Raw genomic sequence first — 24121 nt, forward strand, 5'->3', positions numbered from 1 at the left:
TGTCACTCTCTGTCTTGAATAAATGTTTCGAGGTCAAAGCAGCAACGTCTGTCCAGGAAGGAAGAAACAAAGGTCTCAAAAACGGTGTGTTATTAGTCCTCTCTAACCTGTTTACGATTTTGTGGCCCTCGTGTTTAGAGCACGAGAATGGTGTGTGTGGATGTGTGGACGAGAGAAGAATAAGGTACAGTTTATAGCTGGTCAGATTAGGTAATTTATTGATTTGCTGCCTTTTCTTTATACGTGTCAGCATCATTATCTTTGGGGTTTGTTTAGAAGCAGTTTTAATGAAGCAAAGCAAAAATCGACTCTGACAACACAGAAATTTTTAGGAAAGATTTGCATCCGTTATTCTGCTACACATTGAAGCGCAGTGGTGATACAGCGTGATGAGATGTATGACGATAAGGTGATCTAACGTCCCTGCTGCTGTCACAGCCGGCCACTGAAGTAGTTTGTGATGTGATCCGCCAGAGCAAGCTCTAAATCGATACCTTCTACCTCTCCTCTGTTCTTCATCCCTTCAGTCCTCTCCCTCACCTCACATCTCCCCCTCTCTCCCCTTTCAGTCTCTCTCTTCAGTTTCTCCTGTCTTTCCCTCACTCTCTGCCTCGCTATCGCTCTTCCTCTTCCCAGTAAAGGCCCAGACTGTGACAGGAATTCTAATAACGGCGCTCAGCTCTGCACAAACTGGCTCTTACTCTCTCTCACACACACACAATAAGTTGTTGGTTCAGACTCTTTTCACGAACATGGCTGACAGTACTTTAGCTTTGCTGTGGAGGATGTCTGTAAAGTTTCTGTCAGATCCGATTACGACTTTATCTTTTAGAAAGGCATCAGGTCCTGTTGTGTTTAGCAGCTGCTACAATAGCTTATGGAGCTCCATGTAATCTCTCACTGAAAATTAGTTTCATGCTCTGTATGTAAAAGTGGACGTAGGCAAAGTGGCGCCTCCCAGTGGTTTGGGAGAAACTCTAATGAACCTTCAAGTCTAACATTTCGGTGTCGCCATCTTTTTTTTGTCTTTTTTAAAAACATTTACATACATTTCTGTGCAAAACTCTCGAGCCTGCCCCTAAAGGAAGAAGACTTTCTTTTAGTTTTTTTAAAGTCATGAACAATAGTTCTCCAGACTTGCAGGTCTTGCAAGTAGTTCTTTGGACATTGGTTGCTTTTTCACTCATTTTCAGTCCAGTCCTTGCACCTTACCATTTTCAGAGAAATGTTTTTTGATTGTTAAGCCACTTAGCACTGACCTTTGAGTCATTCAAGCGTAAAAAAAGGCACTTAAATTAACAGACAGCTTAAAAATGCCAAACATAACACAGTTTGTTTGACAGGCATAAAACTGTTTGGGGTTTTTTATTCCCCCCCCCCACACACACACACACAAAAAAACCTGTTAGCTGAAAACCTGGTATATCTCAGGATGGTGTGCAGTGTGTCTTTAGAAAATTAGGAAACTGGACAAGTGGAGGACAAAAGAAGTGCCAGGGATATTAAAAAAGAGCAGAAGAACAGTATCTGAAAGTCATGTTCTTAAAAAATAGGAAAAAATATTGTGTGAAGACCTGACACAGATCTGACCTGCACCTGGACTTTCAGGTACAACAGTGAGTGTAAAACATGGTGGAGGCAATGCAACACTATCTGGAAGCCATTTGATTGGCTATAGCATCGTTTATAGCATGACAATGATCCCAAACATACATGGATAAACCCCACACTGACAGAGTGGGTTTTTCTGGATGCAAAATGGAACAAAAAGCAGCCAACATCCAAAGACTGCCCTTCAAGAAACCAGCAGAACTTAATTGAAGACACCCATTTTGGCTCAAGACTTTTGCACACTACTATTTTTCGAGAGGATTGACGCGCTTAGTAGAGTCACCCTCTAGTGGCCATTTAAGAAACTGCAGTTTTTGACACTTTATTTTACTTTTCAGTTTCTTTCTTTTTGCCTTCACTGTGTGAAGTTGAGTTATCTTTTTTCTTTTTTTAATCTTTTGCTGTGCCTGTTTCCGTCTTCGGAGGAAGCAGTTGTTAAAGGAATTTAATGCTTAAGTAATCACTACTGGCAGAGGAATTTGGATCAAAGACTGTTAGCAGAGCGTTTGTGAAGGCCCTGGATGACACATCACGTCCTCTCACAGCACCTATGAATTAATGTCTTCCAGAAAACAGGTTTAGATGCCAGGAAATTTTCTTTTTTGGTATAAACAGCTAAGCAAGCACATGGGATGACAGAAGGATATGTAGTAGTTTAATCCAGCATCCCCATCCTTACATTACTCGCACTGTTCTTTTTTTTTTTTTGTAATGGTCTCCTGTAGCTCTTGGTGATATAATGTTCTGCCAAATTTTTGATGTTTGTGCAATACCTTGGTGCTCCCGCTGTAAAATGTGATAATTTAAAAGCATTTTTCCATTTTTGCCCACTTTAATGGACATGTAATTTTCAGATGATGAAATATGCATGAAAGCAAGGATATCAAATTATGCAAGGGGTGTGAATAAAACAATAAATGTGGGATGGGAACATCAAGAAGAGGTGGTGCTGTTTTTAACTGCCCCTCTGCCTGAAGGATTTCCCAGAGTCTCATAGCCTCAGGCAGGAAACAGAAAAACATTCAGACACACTTTCATCAGTGCTTTTTTTTCTTCCTTCTTCCCTCTTGTTATTCCCTTTCCGTTGCTTCCACGTCTGGTCTTTTTGCTCCACTTTCCTTGAGCATTTCATATCCTCATTCGCTATTCCCTTTCCCTTCACTTAGCCTCTCTGCGTTCTTTTGCTCCCATGCTGCATTTTTTGGCTGAGTTTGAGAAGATGGCTGTTTGTGCTTTATGTGTTTGCACAAATTTACAACCATTGTGTGCATTGTAATGTATGTATTTGCTGAGACTCAATCCCAGAGTTCAAAGGCTTGTCACCTCAGATCTGGTTCTTTTTGTCAATTAGTCTTTTGTTCCATAACTCAAGCACATATCCCTTCTCTCGCTCAGAGCAGGAAAAAACAGGACAAGCTTCAAGTCCCTCCAAGAGTTGTTTTGAATTCTGCCTTACATACGCACTCAATCCCTGCGTCAGTTTCCAAGTAATCCCAGCGCTGTCGACAAAAACATACTGTTTATTGTCATTCAGAGGCGGGATTTCTCACTAAGGCCAACGTCACAGTGTCAAAACCGTGTTTGCAGCTAGCTGCGATAGATGGAAATGGGTTCAGGCTTGCATACAAAGAGCGCTGGAGCACACTCTCAGAGAGCGACGCTAAAAATGTTACCTCAGAGTTTCATCACTGTTATTACACTGAGTCATGTCTGGACCACGACCATTTCTCTGTCTCGAGTTTTCTCATCTTTTCACTCTCATTTTTCTGCAATCACTGTTTTATATGTTTCTGTCTTGACAGCTCTTTTGTATTTTCTGTCTATGCTGTCTAGAGCTAGACTGCAAAATGGTTTAAAAAATGCACCTGAGGAAAAATTCTCACAGTTCTACTTAGTTTTTTAAGAGGGAGTCTTCATCTGGGAGATTTTTCCAGTTTTTTAGTTTCTGCTGTTGGTCAGATAATTAGTTTTAATATGCCAGGTTTTACTATTTTGCTGATGCTGCAAATCGAATGATTTATCTGTCATTACAAATATAATTTCTAGTTAGAATGATGTTGAAAATCCTTTTTTGCAGCCCTACATGGAAATCTTGTGGAATTTGTATTTCTTTGAGTTTATTCTTGAAGTCATTGTTGGCTTCTTTGTTGTCAGATGAGTCAGATGAGTTCATTGTATCTGCTCGTGGCTTCCTGTTGGTCAGAGAGACGTTTTGTGAGAGGGAAGATGAGTCATCTAATGCAGAAGAATCACAATTAGACTTTATGTCAAGAGAGACAGCAATACACATACACACTAATGAGCAAACACAAGTGAGCCCCCTCAATGCTCACGCTATATTCAGACACACGAGGAATTTGATTTAATGTCAGAGATGATGACACATTTCAGCCATTTTTAATACACACACGCACTTCCCCCACATACACGCGCGCACACCGCAAATACTGACTCGATTGAATGCTTAAAAACACACATAAACACACACACACACCCCTCGCTCTCTGTATTGCCGCGGCAGGAAATAGAGACAAGACAGAGCCCTCAGCTCGGGCGAGGGGGGGAAAAAAAAGAAAGACTTCCACTGGTGGTTTCCATGGAAACTGTCTCCCTTTCAGTTCAGGGGGAGGGAAAGCGACTAGTGGATGACTTAGGCTGACATTTAAGGTGGCTCGTGGACAGGGTGGTAAGGAATTTAAGGTGGTTTGAAGTATGAATCCATCAGGCTTTTTCACCTCGAGGATGAGAAGGGTCATTTACGGTAATGGCGGTGCGGCACGGACGGCTTGAGCAAACACCTTGGGCTGCACAGTCAGCATGCTCAGCAGCAGGACACACACACACAGACTGACACATTCACACACGGATTATTTATATTTACATCACAGATCTGTTCATAATTTTATTACAACGCGGGAGGATGATGTCGCTGTATCAGTATCACACGGACCAAATAATTGTAAAAATAATAGGACTGATGGTGGGTGTGGGTGGGTGTGTGACTCTTTAAGTGGGTCAGGCTGTGTTTCGGATTTGTACTGTTAAAAAAATGTCTCTTTTAATACCTGAGTTATGTGCTCTTATGTTGCTTTGAGAAATCTAAATATGTTGTTTTATGTTCAGTGTTTTCACAACAATTTCCACAAATTTCCTCCAAATTTAATGAAACGTTCTTCTGCTTAGAGGCAGAATCAATAAATGACCTCACATTATTAATTAATCTATAAAGCAGCATGTACACACATCGACTGATTGGTTTTTGTTATAAAAACTATTGAGTGTGGAAACTCTTGTGCTTCACAGAAGTTTTACTACATTACAAAATTCTTTACAGGATAAATAATCTGTAAAATCATGAGAAAATTTTGATGTTTTGAACTAAGATATTTTATGTAAATACAATTATAACAATTATATTTTTACAGGGGGACTTTTAAAGTTGACCAAAGAACCTGATCACCAAACAAATAAAATTATTATCAGCCCAGGAACTTGTTTTAAACTTTTTGTGCTTTACAGATTTTAATAGTCAGTGCTAGAAATACATTTTGGTCAGTCCTAAATTTAAAAACCAAGTCTTGAAACTGTTGTGCAAACAAGTGAGGTATAAAGCAAAACCGCTAACCCACACACACACCACAACCACACACCTTTCCATTACAAATGCAACAGCGTTAAATGGTAAATGGCCTGTATTTATACAGCGCTTTACTAGTCCCTAAGGACCCCAAAGCGCTTTACATATCCAGTCATCCACCCATTCACACACACATTCAGACACTGGTGATGGCAAGCTACATTGTAGCCACAGCCGCCCTGGGGCGCACTGACAGAGGCGAGGCTGCCGGACACTGGCGCCACCGGGCCCTCTGACCACACACACACACCACAGCCACACACCTTTCCATTACAAATGCAACAGCGTTACACACACTAGGCCCATGTTTTTATTCGCCTCCCTCGGTGCTTCTCTTCTAGCCTCATCTGTAATCTGTGTGACAGTAGTTTCGTTCTTTGTTCATCACCTTTGCTTTATTAGTGGTGGAAAGTGACCGTCTACAGTCGTGTGAAAAATGCATTTTTTCACTAGACTCCATGCAGTCCTCTGAAAAACTAAGTACAACCTTGCTGCTAGAAATTAAGCAGGTAAGCACCAACCAAGCGCTGCTAATCAAATGCACTTGGTTAACTGATCATCAGTAAGTTTTGGCAGTTTGCTGGTTTGGCGCATTCAGGTGTGGACGTCCCAATAAATTTATCCCAAGGTCAGACCGTGTAGTGATCAGGGAAACTCAAAATACCCGAGAGCTAAATCTCAGACTCTGCAGGCCTCAGTTAGCATGTTAGATGTTAAACTTCATGACAGCAGAATTAGAAAAAGAGTGAACAAGTATTTAAAATGTAGCCAAAACACAAACAGTCGTCAGCACGGTGCTGATGACTTGGGCTTGTTACACGGCAGCTGCACTTTGAGTCATTAAGTCCACCATTCTCATCGCATGTCAAAGTATTATAGAGTCAAATGTGGGACCATCTGGAAAAAAGCTTAAGCTTGGCTCAAAATCGGTTGTGCAACAGAACACTGCTCACAAGCACAGCAGCAAGTCTACAACAGTGACTGAAAAAGGAAAGAATCAAGGTGTTGCAATGGTTCAGTCAAAAGTCCAGACTCAACCTGAGTGAATTGCTGTGGTGGGACCTTAAGCGAATGCCTGCAAACCTCAATGAACTGATGTTGTAAAGAAGAGTGAGCCAAAATTCCTCCACAATGATGTGAGAGACTGATGAAGTCGTCCAGAAAACGATTACTTAGAGTTATTGCTGCCAAAGCTGGTTGTATAAGCTACTGAATCATGGGGTGTACTTAGTTTTTCACAGGTTTCAGCTATAAATTACACGAATGAGACTATTTAAGACCCGAAGATAAATAATACGAGAAATAGGATGAACACTTCAAGAGCACTAATGCTAATGAGACATGCTATATATCCGGTATATGTCTGAGTGGGAGGGAAACAGATGGACTGTTGCTGAGTAGGTGTGTGTGTTTTTCTATGTTAGCTCAATCTTATAGTGCAATTTAAACCCACCCTTGTGTTTCTTATAGCTTCCTGCAAGCTGAGTGCTAAACCAGAAAACCAAAACATCTTGAATTTTGCAAAAACCGGCAGAGGGAGCTCACAACAACATGTTGTACAAGGTGTGTTTGGCATGATTGTGCACCACAGTGGAAAGTTAGAAGTAAATTAGAAGAAAACCGGCATTGAGTACAGGAGTTTGTGCAGCGCCTTGACCCAGTTCCTTTATAATAGAGAGAGGAGAGATAAATCAGCGAAGGGATGGATGAAGTGAGAAGGGAACAGAACCAGAGGAGGGAGAGGAGGAGACAATTAACACAACAGCCACGGAAGCTGTCCAAGGCGAAAACAAGTGGGTGGGTGAAGGAGACAAACATGAAGTAGTATGTTGTTGATATTTGGCCTTGAAGGATTTGTGCTCACGATAACAGGCGGAGAAAGAAAAGAGAAAGAAGGCAGGCCGAGGTGTCAGATGATTTAAATGTTCTTTTCCTCCCACCCTGTTTTGGGCTGACGTCTTTGTTGTGATTCGCGTCTCCATGAAGAAGCCACCACTGCAGATCGAAGTGCTGTCTGTCTATTAAAGGAGCGCTTGGGAGCGTCTAGCTGTGAGCTCGGAGATTCATGCCGTCTCCCCTCAGTGGTTCAATTTAGAGTCTACCTTCCTTCCCTCAGCTCTCAGCATTGACTGACTTCATTTCCCTTATCTGGTTTTTCTTCCCCTCAGAGCTGCCCTACGGCTGGGAGAAGATAGATGACCCCATCTACGGCAGCTACTACGTAGAGTAAGTTTCCCCGTTGTCTTTGGATAAACCAGCCACTCTGGAGTAAAACAGGAAATGCATTTCCATGCGCTACAACGCCTCGTTATGAATTATAAATGACTCAATTCCCATTTCTTTTTCATATATTACAGCTATTTCATTAAAGCTTTAAAGTAAAGCGCTTGCTTATGAGGGCTGTCCTGCAGGTTATATGACAAACACACTTTTTTTTGTTGCTCTTTTTATTCAGATACAGTTTTAAGAGGCTGCTGTTTCTGTTTTGTCATTAATTTACAAAATGTGCTTATTTATATAATTTAATTGCACCTAAGAATTACTAAAGGAATTATATTTTACACCCAAGTCATAACCATAGTCGTGAAATTTAATGCATTATTAAATTTTAACAAACTGTAGATGAAGTTAGAATTACAGACTAGATAAACTAGCTTTGTGTTGTTAAGCTGTTACAGTGATCGTGGTTGCAAACACCTGCCAGACATTAGTTTTACATCCAGCAGAAACATGTTCCACAGATATTTTCTGGCAATTTATCTCCATCCTTCTGCTGTTTTTACTTGAGGAGAGTGCTAATATTTACTAGCAACAGCAGCTGAAAATTTGACTAAGAGCTGGGCTCTCAGCAAGACTAACAACCCTTTCCTTCAAAAAGGAGTTATTTAACTCAGCAGATTTTTAAATGTTGGTGATTTAAAACGTGGAAAGCTGCTATTTTTTTTATGAATGAGCACTCACTTTTGGCACTTGAATACCTCTGAATACAAGGTTCACAAAAATATAAAATAAAAGCATGATTGCTGTGAACACATTTCTAATAAAGCATTGCACTGTGGTATTTCTGTTGGCTTTCAGAGAGGCTTTAATCTGTCCTTGTTCATAATTTGTGACAATGCACTGTATTTACAGTCACATCAATAGAAGGACTCAGTTTGAGAACCCGGTCCTGGAAGCCAAGAGACGCCTGGAGCAGCAGAGGCAGATGCAGAGCCAGGGACTCTCTGCTCTACCGCTGCCTACAATTTACAGAGGTACAATTCCACACCGTGTCCAGTACTTAGATGAAAACATGCTGACAGGCTCACGCAGTTGCACAAATATGAAAATGCCATGACTGCAGAAAGAATGTCTGTAGCACATAGCCTTGGTCTTGAGGCCATCTCACGCTAATGCATTTTTGAAATAATTACACATTTTCCCTCCAGTGCTGAAATTCTGGATTGAATACTTTGCATTTTATTCCTCTTTTCACGGCTTATGTCATAGAGTGGGCTGTTTCACGAGTGTTTGATGGGGCAGATTAACAGTGTCACAGTGTACAGGGTCGAATGGAAATCACAGGCAGTGCAGGGGACAGAGAACATGCCAGCCCTAAGGCCCCTAGTGGTCATATCCAGGCATGCGTATGATGACATACTACAGCAGGACATTATTACTCCTTCATCTGAGTAAAAACTGCTTTTCTCCAGCGAGATTATCAGGATATTGTATCCTCAAGTTTTGGCATTAAGAAAAAAATTACAATAGATGCATCCAGTGCTGAATAAATCACGTAAAAGCAAAAAAAAATGACTCAATAACACAATGTTCAACAGTTCTAGAAATAAAAATATGGTGTAAATTTGTCCCTCACAATTTTATCCAAATGCAGAGAAGCCATTGTTTACGAGGGACCCAACCCAGCTGAAGGGCACCTTCCTATCGACAGCCCTGCAGAAGAGCAACATGGGATTTGGCTTTACAATTATAGGAGGCGACGAGCCCGACGAGTTCCTGCAAGTGAAGAGCGTAATACCAGATGGACCTGCTGCTCAGGATGGAAAAATGGACACAGGTAATTATATGTAGCGTGCAATTTTGACAACTGGTTTCAAAATAAATTGAGGTTTAAACAAACTGCAAGCTGTCACCACTGTCACTGCTGATAGTGTAATGTTTGTAGAAATGTTTAAGCACTCCCTCATTACTGTGACACCTCAGTGTTATGGACCTTTATTTTTTTCTCATGGCAGATCAAATACAGAAAGCTTTTTGCTGGCAGGAGTTTGAATTTTTACCTGTCTGTTGGCAGGTTCTGTCAACATGTCTGGTTCCTAAAAAATCCACAGAAAACAGCAGTGTTAGTATTCAGTGCATTTTTGAGTTACTGTGTAACTTTTAGCAACAAAAGTCAGAACAAATCCAGAGATTTCGTAGCATAAAGAGCAACCATTTAGATCCCGATAGCAGTGCGCACAGAGATCTTGGACGATTGGGTGAATTACTTTACGTTCTTAAGTATTCAAGTCTTTTCAAAACTCTCTTCAAAAGTCAAAGTCAGTAGTTTTCTGTAACAAGTATTTCAACACCGTATACCTTCTAAAGTGCAGTAGAGAGATCATTGTTCCTTAAGAAATATTAAAAGATAAAAAGATATTAAGGTTGTGCATGTGTGCAGCCTCAGCTTCGTCAGATTTATAGATTTATTTTCTTTTTTCATGTAGAAGATACAATACTGAATAAAATATATGTCAGCGTGCAGCTTAAATTCTACAGTCATTAAACTATAGATTAAGAAAATGGTACCATGGCATTGTGTTAATTTCTCAATTTTTCTGTATAACTTTACAATATGTTACAAGGTGGTTGCACTTTTTCTCCTCGTTCTCTATTCCTGTTGCGATACATACACAAGTTTTAAGTGTCACTGTTTCCATCTCAACAAAAATATAAGTGCCCCCTCCAGTTAGGTTAAGCCTGGTCTAAGTGGGTGATAAATGCAATCCATTTTGGCCACAAGTCCTTAAACTTATCCTGCTGTAGTTTTAAAGAAAAGGACAGTCGTTCCATTATGTAGGTGTCATAAAAGATTTTTAACCAATTTTCAATTTGTGGTGCATCAGGCTGTGGCGGCTTCAGCGAGTAGTACTCTCATTAAGTATTTGTCTTCTTTAGTTTGAGTGTTCCCGTGTGAATCGAAACCTTATCACAGTGGAGCGGTTTGCGCATTCCAGTGATCCCAGGAGCTATGCTGTAGGGTCTCCCAGGGCAAATTGGTCCTGGATGAGAGAACAGAGAAAGATTGATTCTGAAAACCCCCATGATGACAAAAAAAGGGTCCGGTTTACCTATCCTGGGGCCAGGCTCGGGTTAGGGGAATGACATGAACCCAGATAAGTAGTAGCTTCATGAAGTAGCTACACTGTCTTGGCATCAAATGGAGTTGTGGTCCTAAATACTGATTATAAATATTTGTGGATTTTTCTCCACAATGACTTCAGTTCTGGACATTTTCAAAACTAATGGTAATGGTTTGTTCCTCATGATCCGCGTACAGTGCATAGAATAAAGCACTATATGAATATGAATGTATGGTGGAGTGGTCGTAAGAGCACAATAATATAAATGTGTTTAGTTGCGAGTTGATTCCAAGTAGCGCAGGGTATTTTCTTTCCATCAACCATACCTGTAACATACCCACATCTAAAAGGACTTTTACAGTCATATACAAAATACCAATAGGAGGCACAGTTGGTCCTCTGTGGCAAAATATACAGCTCTCTGTCTCGGTTTTTTATACGAGCATGCGTTATTAAGGTCAATGTCGTTTTCTTCCCGTGATTCCTGTGTTTTTCTTTATTAAAGTCTTCTTCAGTTTCTCTCAAATCCAATTCAAGTCCAGTTATCATTTATTATAAGTCCCCTGTGATGTATAATAAATGATATCAATATAGTGAAAAAAATTGCCTGTGTACCCCAAGATTCCTGGAAATTTAAAATCTATTGCTATTGTTTCCACATCCACACAAATAAGAATTCATGGGCATCATTTGTCCTTGTTGGCATATTTGGGATGCCCTATATTTATGCCTGTGGCACTGTACGTCCCAGACAAGGACTCCAGTTTCCTCCCAGTACACCCTGTCCTCTGTCAGTACACTGTAACATCTTCCTTTTAATAAGATGGAGAGAAAAAAGGTTTGATTGGCCATAACTGACATCAGCCCACACACCACCTACTTCATTAGGAGATTCAATCTGCCTTGATAGCCAAACAGCAGGAACACAAACAGTCCTGGTAAAATAATTTGTACACAGGTGTACCAGTGTCAGACACCCCCAGACATGTGTTTGTGCTTTGATTCGTAAACACAAACGAGCAGCAATGCTGTCTCACGTGGCTCGCTTAGTGGCTGGAAAGAACCTGCATTGCTGTGTGTGGAGAGGTACAGATTGGATCCTCGCAGCAGCCAGTGTGTGTTTTCATTCCTGGTGTCCTTGAATAAAGTCCTAAATCCAGTTCATTACCAGTATGTTGTTGAGGATGAAAACGCAGATTCCATAGGTTATTTTAAACTTCACACGCAAAAGCCAGTTTTTAGGTTTAAGATAAAAAGCCAATGCTAGAAAAATCCCAGTAAGCCACCGTCACAGGATCAGAGGAGGACAAGCTTCATGTGTGCTCTCTTCCGAACCTGCGAGCTGGCCTCATGCCTGGCACGGCCGGTGCCTAAACTGCTCATTTAGAGCTCATTTCAGAGCTGGGATTCCTCCTTCCTGCTTTCAGCTCCTGCTCTGTGCTTTTATGTCTCTCCCTCTGCCTATCAGTTTCTCTTTTATCTGGATTCTATCTCTTTCTGTTTTATCTCCATCTCTCTTTGTCTCTGCAGCTTACCCTTTATTATGCTTCCTTATCTAACCATGTCATCTGACACTTCTCCTCTGTTTTCAGCCTCAGTGTGTTTTCATCCATGTTCTCTTTCTACCTCTCTGGTTTTTCCTCTCTCCATCCCTCTCTCCTGGTCTGTCAGCCTCCCCCCCTCCTCTCTCTCTCTCTCTGTTCTGATTTCTGTTCTCTCCAACTTGCTCCTCTACGCTCTGTGACATTGCCAGAGCGCACACACATTCACATTCACACTCGCACACAGTTGCACGCAGACACTCCCTGGCTGAGATTAGCTGGCCTATTTGAGCTGTGCAGCATTGCTCTTAGGGATTGTGTACGATTGTGCATGCGACATGTATGGTGTATGTTTGTGTGTGCGCATATGCTCATGGGAATGTGTGCGTGTCTGCATGTGTGACAGAGAGCGCTGCTAGAAGTGTGAAATAGAGGATTTGAGGCAGCTGTATTTGTCATGGGGCTGTGGATTTAAAGCTGAAATCCATAACTTTCCGCACGTTCAAACTACAGCAGAGATGACGGAGTATCTAGTGTCGTATTTGTGAAGTTATTTCACCTCTTTGTTATTGGTGTGCAGAAAAAAAAATGTTATCAATCAACCAGGCAGAGCAATCTAAAGTTCTAATACTGAGGAGACACCACCAGCCAGGATGGGTGTGCTGAAGGAAACTGAACACACACATATACACACACAATCTTCTAAACAATGGTACTCACGCATTTTGGGTTTTCGACTGTGAGATGGAGTCGGAGGGTTATAATGCGCAGTGCATGAGACTGTAGGTATTTACACATTTGAATTTTTGAGATTTTCTGTCAATTTGCACGAATCATACTCATCAAGACTCTGACCCCTGTCTCATCTCTCTGTCTCGCACATACACTTTGGTCGCCTGCTGTGGCAGTGGACTGATACCATGATACTTGTGTGGCACTTTTGAGAGGCGAACTTGTTCTGATGCCACAGAGAGATGAGACCTTTATTTTTACTGCACACTATGTCATACATGAGCCGCTGACAACAGATCTTTTGGTTTTCTCTGCATCTACTGTGACATTCTGCCATGTGACTGAGGCTGCTCCTGTCTCCTCCCTCAGGTGATGTCATCGTCTACATTAATGACATTTGCGTGCTTGGCACGACGCACGCCGATGTGGTCAAACTTTTCCAGTCTGTACCGATCGGTCAGAGCGTGACCCTCGTGCTCTGTCGAGGGTATCCCCTGCCCTTCGACCCCGAGGACCCAAGCGGTGCGGCCAGCGCTTCCCTGACGCCCATTGGGCTGGAGCACCGCCCGCTGGTGGTGAATGGTCGCGGCAGCTATGACCCGTACCTGGAGTACCTGTCGCTGAGCTCCCAGCTTCCTGGTCAGGCTCTGGCCCAGGCTGGAGCTTCCCATCCCGGAGACACACATCTGGACGGCTCATCCCTGCCGCCCACCACGCCCGGCTCGGCATCGGCGCTCACACCTCACAATGACAACGTGTCAATGGCCTCTTCTGGGACTGGGGCTGTTGCCGGGGCAACAGCACAAGGGGCAGAGCTGCTAACAGTTACCATGGTGAAAGGAGCAGAAGGATTTGGGTTCACCATCGCCGACAGTCCTACCGGTCAGCGAGTTAAACAGGTGAAGTGTCCCAACGCCGCCTCCTCAATCAGTGAACGACTTCAGACCTGTTTAATATTTTAATTGTAATTTTCATTCAGCATTTCAGGAATTAAATGTGTTCTTTCAAGTGCAAACTCTCCACAGTCGGCTAAAATAGTCGAGCTGACTTACAAATTAAACTTGAAGTAGAGTTACGACAGCAGGTCAGAGAAAATTTAATTTGGTCAACACAACGTGGTAGAAAGAGATCGAGATAAGAAGAACAAAGTGAGCTCACCCTGTGTTGGGTTTGCTATCTACTAATGTGGTACGAATCGAGTCTCCAGAAGGTGTGGAGCAAAAAGGGGGGAAAAAATTCCCACCCTGCATACTTAAATACCTGGAAAGAAGGAACAGATATAAATTAGAGTCGCTGATTGGGAATGTGACAGATGCTAATCCTCATCCCAGTTGTATGTGTACAATAAAACATCTGCACCACAATATACATTTGTCTCCACCAACATGACAGCATCTGTGCTTTTCCCCTTTTGTTTTAAGAATTTCTTAGTCTTCTTGAATCGAAGTAGCTCAGATGGCTGTTCCTATAAATCTTTAAACAGTACAACATGTGCGGTGAAGATTTTAGAATTTAGGTCCCACTGTGGGCAATTGCAGCTTTCCACTGTAACCCATTTTTATTGATTGTGGTTTACAAAAGCAGTTTTATGTTTGAGATTGGAAGGTACCATGAAGCCAAGTATAGTAACGGTGGATGATGATGTGGTGCAGGTGCTAGACGCGGGCTCACAGGGAGCATCGGGGCTGGTAGAAGGAGACCTGATCCTGGAGGTAAACCAGCAGTCAGTGGCTGCAGCTGGACATGGACGAGTGGTGGAGATGCTCAAAGAGTGTCCTGTGGGAGCAGAAGCAACACTCCTCATACAGAGAGGAGGAACAGGTGAGAGAGACAACATTTACCTTGTTTCTTTTGACTGTTTCTCACTACAAACACACTCTTTCTGCAAAAACAAATCTAAATAAAAAAAGCTTGTAAATGGCACCTAATTTAAATCTTCCCAAATAGAACAGAACAGTAAGTGAAAGTTAAACTTAGTTTGATTCATATAGTGTCAAATAACAATAGTAATTTCAAATTTTTTATTAGAAAATAATGTGAATATTGTTCAGAGTAAAATTAAAGTCACTCTTAGACTGCACAAAGGTTTTATTCTCAATTCAGGAAAGAAGTTGTAATGTCAGTGTAATGTAGGAGAAGCTACTATCAGGTAAATATTTTTGGAAAAGGTATTAAAGAAACCTTTTTGTTGTTGGGATGAAATAATGAACAACTCTGACATAATAATGAATATGTCAAATTCAGTTATGTCTTTCAAAAGAGATAATATACAAAACTATTTGGGTACATGGGTACAGGTGTAAATAACTTTTACACTTTTTTTGTTCTTGTTCTTTTATTTTTCCTTTTTCCTCCATTTTGGATACTAGGAAAGCTGTAATGAGTAATATATGCCGGGCAGATTTCTCTGCCCAGTCTTAATAAAAATAAACTTACTGAACTAACAAATCACTTAATATAATATTAGAGTATATTATAGCAAATTTTATAAAGATAACCCTTTTAACAGAAGGAATCCTACGCCAGCACCAGGGTCAGGGAGGTACAGCCATCTGCCACAACGGCTTGGATTTAAGGGAAAAAGAGGCAGCACACGGAGAGAACACAATAAAACATGAATTGCAGGGGAGAGAAGACACAAAGTTAATGAAATGCAATCGTGCCATATAAATGCATAAGAGGCCACCCTGCTGCATTTAGCTAACAGATACTCGCCGAACTAGAAGCTGTAAATGAATGGCGAGTGGAAAAGAGGGGCGTGGACGAGCCTCTTCTTCTTCATGGGAGCTCCTCAAGCAGCCTGAGACTTGCACAACTGCTATGAGATTTATCAAAAGGATTTTTTTAAACTCTAATCTAAAATCTAGAGAAAGTGTCTGTCTCTTGAATTTACTCTGGACCGAATCAGTTGATGAGTTTGTAAACTGGTGGTATTTTCCCTGTGATTTGGTCTCTTTTCACACAGAAGAAAATCCAGATGAATTTAAAGCGAGCCAAAATGCGTCATTACAAATCACGTGAGAATGTTCAGTCCGCTCATTGGCCAGATGTGTCTGGGAGCAGAAGCAACAAAATAAATATATAAATAATATAGGAAGAAGGAGCTCTATTTTGGACTATCGGAGAACATGGAGAATTTCAGTTGATTTCCCAGCTGGTTGCTTGCCCGTACAGACCTTTGCACATCTATTGAACATTCCCGCATTGAAAATACAAAGCATAAGTGGCTACAGAAAGTTTTTTAGCTCAAACTTGCAATGTACCCCAGGTAGTTGGTTGTGATCACATTAGCACCATAAACAAACTGCACTGGAGTTCACCATCTCCTCCAAAGAGCCTCAGTGTGGCCGTTTATTATGTTCACACCTGAACAAACGAAGGGAAAAAATGAATGAGAGTTCAGTTTAAACGGAACAAGCACTGCAGATGTGAAAGCACCCTTAAACTGGGAATTTTGCCACTGGAAATGTTCTACCTCTGATCCTGCTTTTGGAAACTTTGGGAACCACCTATCCATCAATTTTCTTAACCACCCATTCATTTTAGGATTGCCAACGGCTGGCACCTGTTCCATCTGAACCCGAACCAGAGCTGGATTACAACCGGGTTAGGTCGCCACTCCGTCATAAGGTGCAAACACAGAAGTCCATGGGTAGTTTTGACTCACATGCTTGTCTTTGGACTGTAGTAATAAAAACAGGAAGACTGAGCCAAGACTGACCAAAAACCATTGTTGTGTGAGGCAGCAGAGCTAACCACTGCACCACTGTGATTACTGTTTTTAGCCAGAATGATCAAATTGGTTATAGTGAAAGTCCAGCAAGTTTCTCCTCTTTTAATGCCCTCTTTGAACTGTTTAAGTTTGCAGTGACAAAAACGATTTCACTCCAATTAATGCAGAATCACATGTGATATTTTGTTACCGTTCATAACTTAACAGAAGAATAATTAAAGATGAGTCCAGTGCAAGAGCAGCTTCCCGCTAAATGTAAGCTGGTTTCTGGCTTTGACGTGCACAAACATCGTTTTGCTTTGCATCGTCACCTCCAGCTGCAGCTTTGCAATAGAGAAGTCAAGTAGAGTTGACAGTGAGCACTGAAAGAGCTAAAGAGATTTTGATTATGATGATTTCGAGACCTGTTCTATTTTTAAACTCGTTCAAGTAACACGGCCTATTTATTCGGATTTTATTCAGGTCCTAAGATGAGATTTTATTTTTGGAATAATAAATACTTTAGAAGCCGGAAGAATAATTTTGTCTGGTGCAAATTATCTGTTGGCAGGGGAGGGGGGAATTTCATAAAAAGTGAAACAATTCAAATGTATTTCACATTGTGTCGGTTAAGAAAATGAAACTTTAATATCCACCGTGGGGAAATTTGATCAATGCAGGTACAAATGGCTGCAGGACAGATTATTAGAAATGATATAACCTAAGGATGCAATGAACAATATGTTGTTTAGTGTATTTCATATGCGGTGACTCATCCAGTGAATACACATCAATATTACAGATCAGGAAAAAAGTGTCAGCAGATGTCACACTAAGTGTTTTGTGCATCGCACCATGTGTTCTCAGCAGTTTCCAAGTGCAGCTTTATCACCAACATGTCATCGATGTTTTCCAGTGAAACAGAACAGAGAGGCATGAGGGGGATTTGACATGGAGGGAGTTTTAAGATACAGCACATCAAATGTAAAATGAAGTGGGGAGTTGGGATGAGAGGCGGCGTTAAACTCACCGTCAGGTGTAGCGCGACTCTCTGGGCACAGATGGCACCGGCACTGTTGTGGGGAAAGCAGTTTCATCCCCACTGAGGCCACTCATCTTCAGAACAAATGCAGTTATTTTACTGCAATGTGCTTTGGACAGAAATTACTGGAGAGTGTCATCTAGCTGGCAAACAGGATGAACTGGATGGTGTGATGCTGTTTGGCTGAATATACTGACTGTGCTCGCACGGGCTGCAAAACCACATTTTTACCGTTTTGCTGAATACAAATCTAGTTTGATGTTATGTTAGGTGAAGGAAAGCGGGACAAGAAGAGAATATATGGAGTCTTATTACTGGCTGTGATCTGTTTTCCTGTCCATTGCAAAACTTCCATTGCTTTCTCACAATGGCACAGGCTTTTATCCTATTAAACAAGCATTTAAATCTGACTTATTAGACTGTTGGCTCTTTGTATTTTGACAAATTTCGGGGCTAGTGAGGTTCCACAATACCTGCAATGAGCTGCTGTTTTCCACGTATAATGCTCCTGCACATGTTCAGTGAAGGGAGAAGACAATCGCACACCCTTGGTGTGAGAAAATAAATCAAAATGGAGTTATAAAGGTGGCGAGAAAGGGGGCTGAGGAGAATTTCATGGTGTTGAAGCTTGAAGTATAGATTCTTGCAGTTCTGCCAGGACCGCATGGAGTGTGGCTATTTTCCCACTTTTTGTAGTTCCTGTATGTTTAGCCACCTGCAAGGAAATAAAATTGCACAGTGGAAGCTGCATTTGTTGACACGTACTCTTGCTCTGATTCTCTCGGAGGTGTTCAGGTCACAGGTCAGCATTTGACTTGATAATTCCCCCCGGCTGCCTATACCATTTGCCTGAAACACACACACACACACTAAACTACACAGCAGTTAAATATGGAGCATTGTTGCTCATGAAAGTGAAGAACAACAAAAGTCATCTTCTGTTGTTTAGCCGTTTAAAGAGAAAACCTCATGAGCTCATTGTGTTTTGAATGAGGCGTGCAGCATCTTTGAAGTTCACATTTTAATGCTTGTTTTTGTCATTATGTCTGTAGTTTCTCCAGAGATAATTTGCCAGGAGTTCAGAGTTAATATGCTTTGTTTCTGAGATGATATCAAAACAATAAAGAGGAATTATGGCGATGCCCTCGTTTGCATCACCCTTTTCGCAAATTGTATTTAATTAGGAATGAAGTCAATCAGTCTCCTATGCGTCTAAGGTTTAATTAATTGAAGTGTGGCACGAATTATGATTGCAGACCTGACAAGCCATCAAAGACATTAGTTCTTAGCGATCCTGATACATCAGACTGTCTGATGTAAGTGCTGCTGGGTGGTTTGCTGATTTTCATGCAGGTCCTGATTGCTTTGAATACATTATTGGCAATAATTGGAGATCTATAAGGATGATGTCTGTATGAAATGAGTACAAATGACTAAAGTGCTTTCAGCACGAACACAGAATACACCAGGGTATGCCGCTGCATGTGTGGATGTATATGTGAGCCACTCAGATCAAATGCTGCAATGCTCCCCGTGGCGGCCCAACCGTGCAGAGCCAACATCTGCCACCTGGAGGTCAGCCGTTGCAAAAACACTGCTTCAGATACAACATTTATGCACACGCTAATGCAGAGTCACATGTAGATACACAGTTGCAAAGTATATCTTTCTGAATAGATATCCTTCTAGATGCTAGGCTGAATGTGGCAGATTACCCCCCCACCCCCCCCACCCCTTCCCCCAAAGATGCCATCTCCTCACAAACTCACCAGTTTCTGTCAAACAACTCAAGACAACAACCCCACAGGGGCTATCAGCCTGACACACCAGGAAGCTCTCCGGCTCTCTCCGTGCCTCTCTCTTCTCTGCAGGGTGAAAGAGGGGACAAGGTCCTTTACAGTGACTCAGATGTGCAAAATGTCAGGAATGTTTAAACATGTTCGAGTTCTCAGATGAAGAATTTTTGTGCAGAGCATCAGTGAGATTTAGGCTGACCACATGATTTTAGATGTGTGACTGAGTGCATTAGAGCCCTCTGTAACGGAGACACAGTGCTAGACTTCCTCTGCATGTATGACTGTGTGTGTTGTGTGTGTGTGTGTTGTCTGACTGCTTGACTGTAGCGTGGGCACACTGCCAGAGCTGCACGGAGCTCTGGTCATGTTCACAGCTCCGTCCCCTGACATCCCAGTTTGAAGCAGAGCCAACCACAGACCAGAGACATGTTGCAGCACCAATGAGGATGCATACTGAGGCTGGAAAGAAAAAGGTGTCGGGCTGCACAAGCCAATCAGGCTAATCTGAAGGCCATCCAGAACTCAGCAGGCTAGTCTGTGATACTAGCCTGCCAGACTGTTTGACCACTGACTTGTGAGAGAGACCATGTGAAGCCTCCTAAAAGTCATTCATTTGTAATTCATCAGCATGCATACGAGTGCGCCACACATGCTGGTGAATTATATTAGCATTTAAATGTGCTTAAATGTGTCTGTAAGGATGATGGTTCTCTGTAATATGAGTGGACAATTGCCTTGTAGCTCATTTCCTTCAGTGGGTCATTAAGGAAAGTTTTCTGAAAAGGACTTATTAGAAGTTCTTAAAGGCTTCCCTTAAGGCCCGTATTCCCTGCAGAACGTGGTTATTAGTCCCAGCCTCCCAAAGAGCCCTCCCTCCGCCGCCGCCACTGTGTAGCACCATGGATGGCGCTCATCAGTGTTTATGGGAGCGTTTTAATTCTATTTCCCTCCTCCACACTCTCAGATACAGCTAGGATGGATGACATTTGGTTTTGAAATGGAAAATATTTCCAGGTTGCAAAGATGCTTTTAACTGGGCAAATGGGGGAGGCGGGATTCAAAGTGGGGGGAAAAGTGAAAGGAAATGAATTAAAATTTTCATTTTCACTTCATACTGACATGCAGTGATTTGTCGTATTTAGTTGTCCTCGACTCTCTCGCGCTCTCTGATTTATTTATTTATTTTTTTAATTGAAAGCTCTGCCGTTCTGTTTGTTGGTACATGTTCTGGGCTTCATCTCACAAATCTAAAAAGCAGACCGATGTAGTGAGACAGTAATTATTTATGGTTACATTTGACTGTTATTATAGTGATATTGTCATTGCATCCTATTCTATTTGTTGAGCCACGATCGCCCTTACTGCAATAAATCAATGAACAACTGCTAATCTCTGGCTGTCTACATGCAAAGAAATTCATGTTAAAAAAAGAAACTCACATTAACTGCTTACATTCAGCATCAAGCCAGAGCCTCATGGATCTGAAACAGAAATTCAACTCTTCCACAAATACTGACGTAGTTGCTGCAGGACTGCACTTTGGCACTTTGACGGTAATGCTTGATATATAAGCAACCAGACTATATAAATATAACCAGAAACCAGCTGTTGCAGAGAGACATGTTGCAGACAAGTTGCATTCACTGGTGTAGACTGACTTAGATGTGTTGGCAATCTGTCTGCATTTATAAATGATGCCAATTATTTGCAAACCTTCACCAATCTGTCTGAGAGTGACTGCAGTCAGTCAGCAGTTATTTGGGGACAGGTTGCTTCCCACCTGTGTAATCGCTTTGCGATTGACATGGTCACCACGACTGCTTGCAGCCGGTTGCTGAATGTAAAAAATACTCAGTGGAGTGACCATCAAACACCATTTCCCCCACCCCCAGTCACAAGGAGGCTGCTGTCCTATTTTTGCTCTGATGTGACTGAGCCATTACTGAAAAATGGCTGTGCCACCATATGGTGATGAACACTGCAAAATGTTTTGGCTCATATCTTGGGAATTGTGAGATGTGCAGGAAAAAAACTTTTGTGTGTGTGGATTTAGTTTAATGCACTGAGGAGACTTGTTTATTGGCTACATTTCCGCCAACCATCATCAGACTCATCACGTCTAGGGGGCACTACAGTAGTGTAAACAGGTTTTGTTTTTTTGTTGTTGTTTTTTAAATCAACCCTAGTGAAGTAGTCACATAATCAGGATCCCTTCACATTCTCCTGCGTGCTGTCAGATGCAAAAACACCTGTAATTCTCAGTTACCCAACAGGTTGAAAGCTGCTGCAAGCAAGCTGCATCAGGGTTCTCCAGCAACTGCACATTTTTGTTCCATAAATACAGCATATTCCACCCGGCGCTCCCTGACATTTCTCAGAAAATCTTAGAAACTGTCAGATATTAAGCACGCTTGGATTCTCAAAAGAATACTTTCCAAGCGCCCACATCAGATGGAGGATTTTTTGTTTATGCATTTCTATCCTCAAGTGTAAAGATTCAGTCTAAATGTTTGTACAAGGCAGCTACTGTACATTTTCTCCATGTATAAATGTATGTATTTGGGTCTTAGCAGCATAAATGTTCTGTACGTCTTTGACTCAGAGGAGTCACAGGGGAGCTGTGGCGATGAGATTGTTGTTGTGATGTAGAGCTCTCCGTGCTTCCTGCGCGCGGATAATACACAACTTTCACAGCAAATAGTGTGTGTTTGCGGGTTCGTGTGGAGGGGCGGGGGCCTGTGCTTTCGCCTGCAGCTAATGATGTAATTATGCTGAAAACAAACGCAACAACCAAACCTGTTTAAGAAGAGTTACACAAACAAAGTCAAAACAGAGAAATATGAAAACAGCAAACTGCGGATTTTTGTCACTCATTAAGGGAAGATTTCTGATTTTTATCTCATCAGCAGAAAGGCTTGTTCTCAGATCTTCGTTGTTTTGTTTTTTCCCGTGTAGTTGTGTTTCGTCGATTCTTCTGTTTTTCCTTAAAAATGGAACAGATTATTTGAGTTTGTTCTGTGTTAACTTTGTTTTTCTTCCTCAGGCCACATCTCTCCATGGAAGGCCTCCAAACAGGTACGGTGATTGAACTAAATGTGTTTCTGGCTGTGTGTTAGGGATCAGCACTGGTTGCAGAGACTGTGTTACCTCAGAGGTGTTTGGCTTTTACTTTATTGTAAAAAGAGACATCCTCCCCTGAGCTGCTTATTACTTTGATCACTTCAGAAGGTACATCGCACCAGCTGGGGGGAAAAAAAACCCCTCTTCAGGTTGATTTTTAGACTACCTGTTGCTGGACGAACAATCTGTTCTCCTTTACATTACACAGCACATTCGGGTGTGGTGATTGTCACCACATTTAAGTTTGAAATATGATTGTTAATTTAAATTCATAATAGTTATTTTTCTTTACTGGATAATAACACGTGTTCCTTCTCAACATTATTTTCTGCATATCTGCACACACACACTCACATCCTTCAGCGTTTAGAGAAGAACACAGATTTCCTATTTTTGCCTCTACAGTGAATTTAAAATGAGGCAATCAAGATGTGATTGAAGTGTAGACTTTCAGCTTTAATTCAAGGGCTTTAAAGAGTTATAGCCATTTTACGGTCACCCCATTTTCAAAGGCTCCAAAGTTAACTGGACAAACTAATCATAAATAGAAGATTTTTCTCTTTTTTTTTAACACCTAGATGCAAATTCAGAAATGAAAAACTGACTTCATAAAGGCTAAATGCTGCATTTCCTTCACAAAGGAGGACGATGCATTGCTAGTCTGTACTGCAGCTGCTTGTTGGTCCATAGTCTGATCAGTTAATATCTTGTGACTGTCTCTGCCATTAAATAGCATTTTATTTCTTTATATTAATAGGTTTTTAACGTGAGTATATTTTGGGTCATTATTCATCTGTACTGTATTTATCTTTGTGTAACTTCAAATTAATTCTGCTATTTCAGTCAGCAGCCACATCATCAATAAACACTGACTGTGTGTCGATGCCAAATCAATGCCTCCACCATGTTGGATAGAGTGAACGAAGGCCTTGGTTTACATTTCCATGCTTCTCTCTTCTTTCATTCTAATAAATCTTTTTAATGTGCAAAAGTCTTGACTAATGTCTAATCTGATCTTGCTGTTGTTAAATGTAACCAGTAGTTTGCAGCTTGTTGTAAACTCTGTTTACATGCATGAAGGCATGAACATTCACATATCTACAGCGAAGTAATCTGCCTTGGTTACAATGTTTGGAATTCCCTCTGTGATCATGAACTTTAGTTGTCTTCTGTTATCTTTTATGCTTTTTGGCGTTGCTGAGCTGGCTGAGCTTTTAAAATGAACCAGATCGTAGAGTAAGCACTCGACCCCAAGCTAGTGACGGCTTCCTTCACTTACTTTGACACCTTATTAATCAGCACATTGTGAGTGACCGCGAACCATCAGAAAATCTAACCCTCATAAACAACATTGGACCTTTTATCTATATGGTAAATGGTAAATGGCCTGTATTTTTATAGCGCTTTACTAGTCCCTAAGGACCCCAAAGCGCTTTACATATCCAGTCATCCACCCATTCACACTCACATTCACACACTGGTGATGGCAAGCTACATTGTAGCCACAGCCACCCTGGGGCGCACTGACAGAGGCGAGGCTGCCGGACACTGGCGCCACCGGGCCCTCTGACCACCACCAGTAGGCAAC

The 24121-nt window shown here is 41.6% G+C and overlaps 1 protein-coding gene across 5 annotated transcripts in view; it reads left to right on the forward strand.

The window, feature by feature from the left end:
• magi2b (membrane associated guanylate kinase, WW and PDZ domain containing 2b) overlaps positions 1–24121 on the forward strand; it is an 87991-nt gene that overhangs the window by 53784 nt on the left and 10086 nt on the right. For all 5 annotated transcript variants that reach the window (XM_004553379.5, XM_004553380.5, XM_012919665.5 and 2 more), the window contains 6 exons: positions 7417–7474; positions 8381–8502; positions 9123–9305; positions 13233–13762; positions 14516–14684; positions 22457–22488. In XM_004553379.5, the coding sequence (XP_004553436.1) occupies positions 7417–7474; positions 8381–8502; positions 9123–9305; positions 13233–13762; positions 14516–14684; positions 22457–22488 (1094 nt within the window). The remainder of the gene's footprint in view (positions 1–7416; positions 7475–8380; positions 8503–9122; positions 9306–13232; positions 13763–14515; positions 14685–22456; positions 22489–24121) is intronic.

The sequence above is a fragment of the Maylandia zebra genome, linkage group LG7 (assembly GCF_041146795.1).
Source record: "Maylandia zebra isolate NMK-2024a linkage group LG7, Mzebra_GT3a, whole genome shotgun sequence".
NCBI lineage: Eukaryota > Metazoa > Chordata > Actinopteri > Cichliformes > Cichlidae > Maylandia > Maylandia zebra.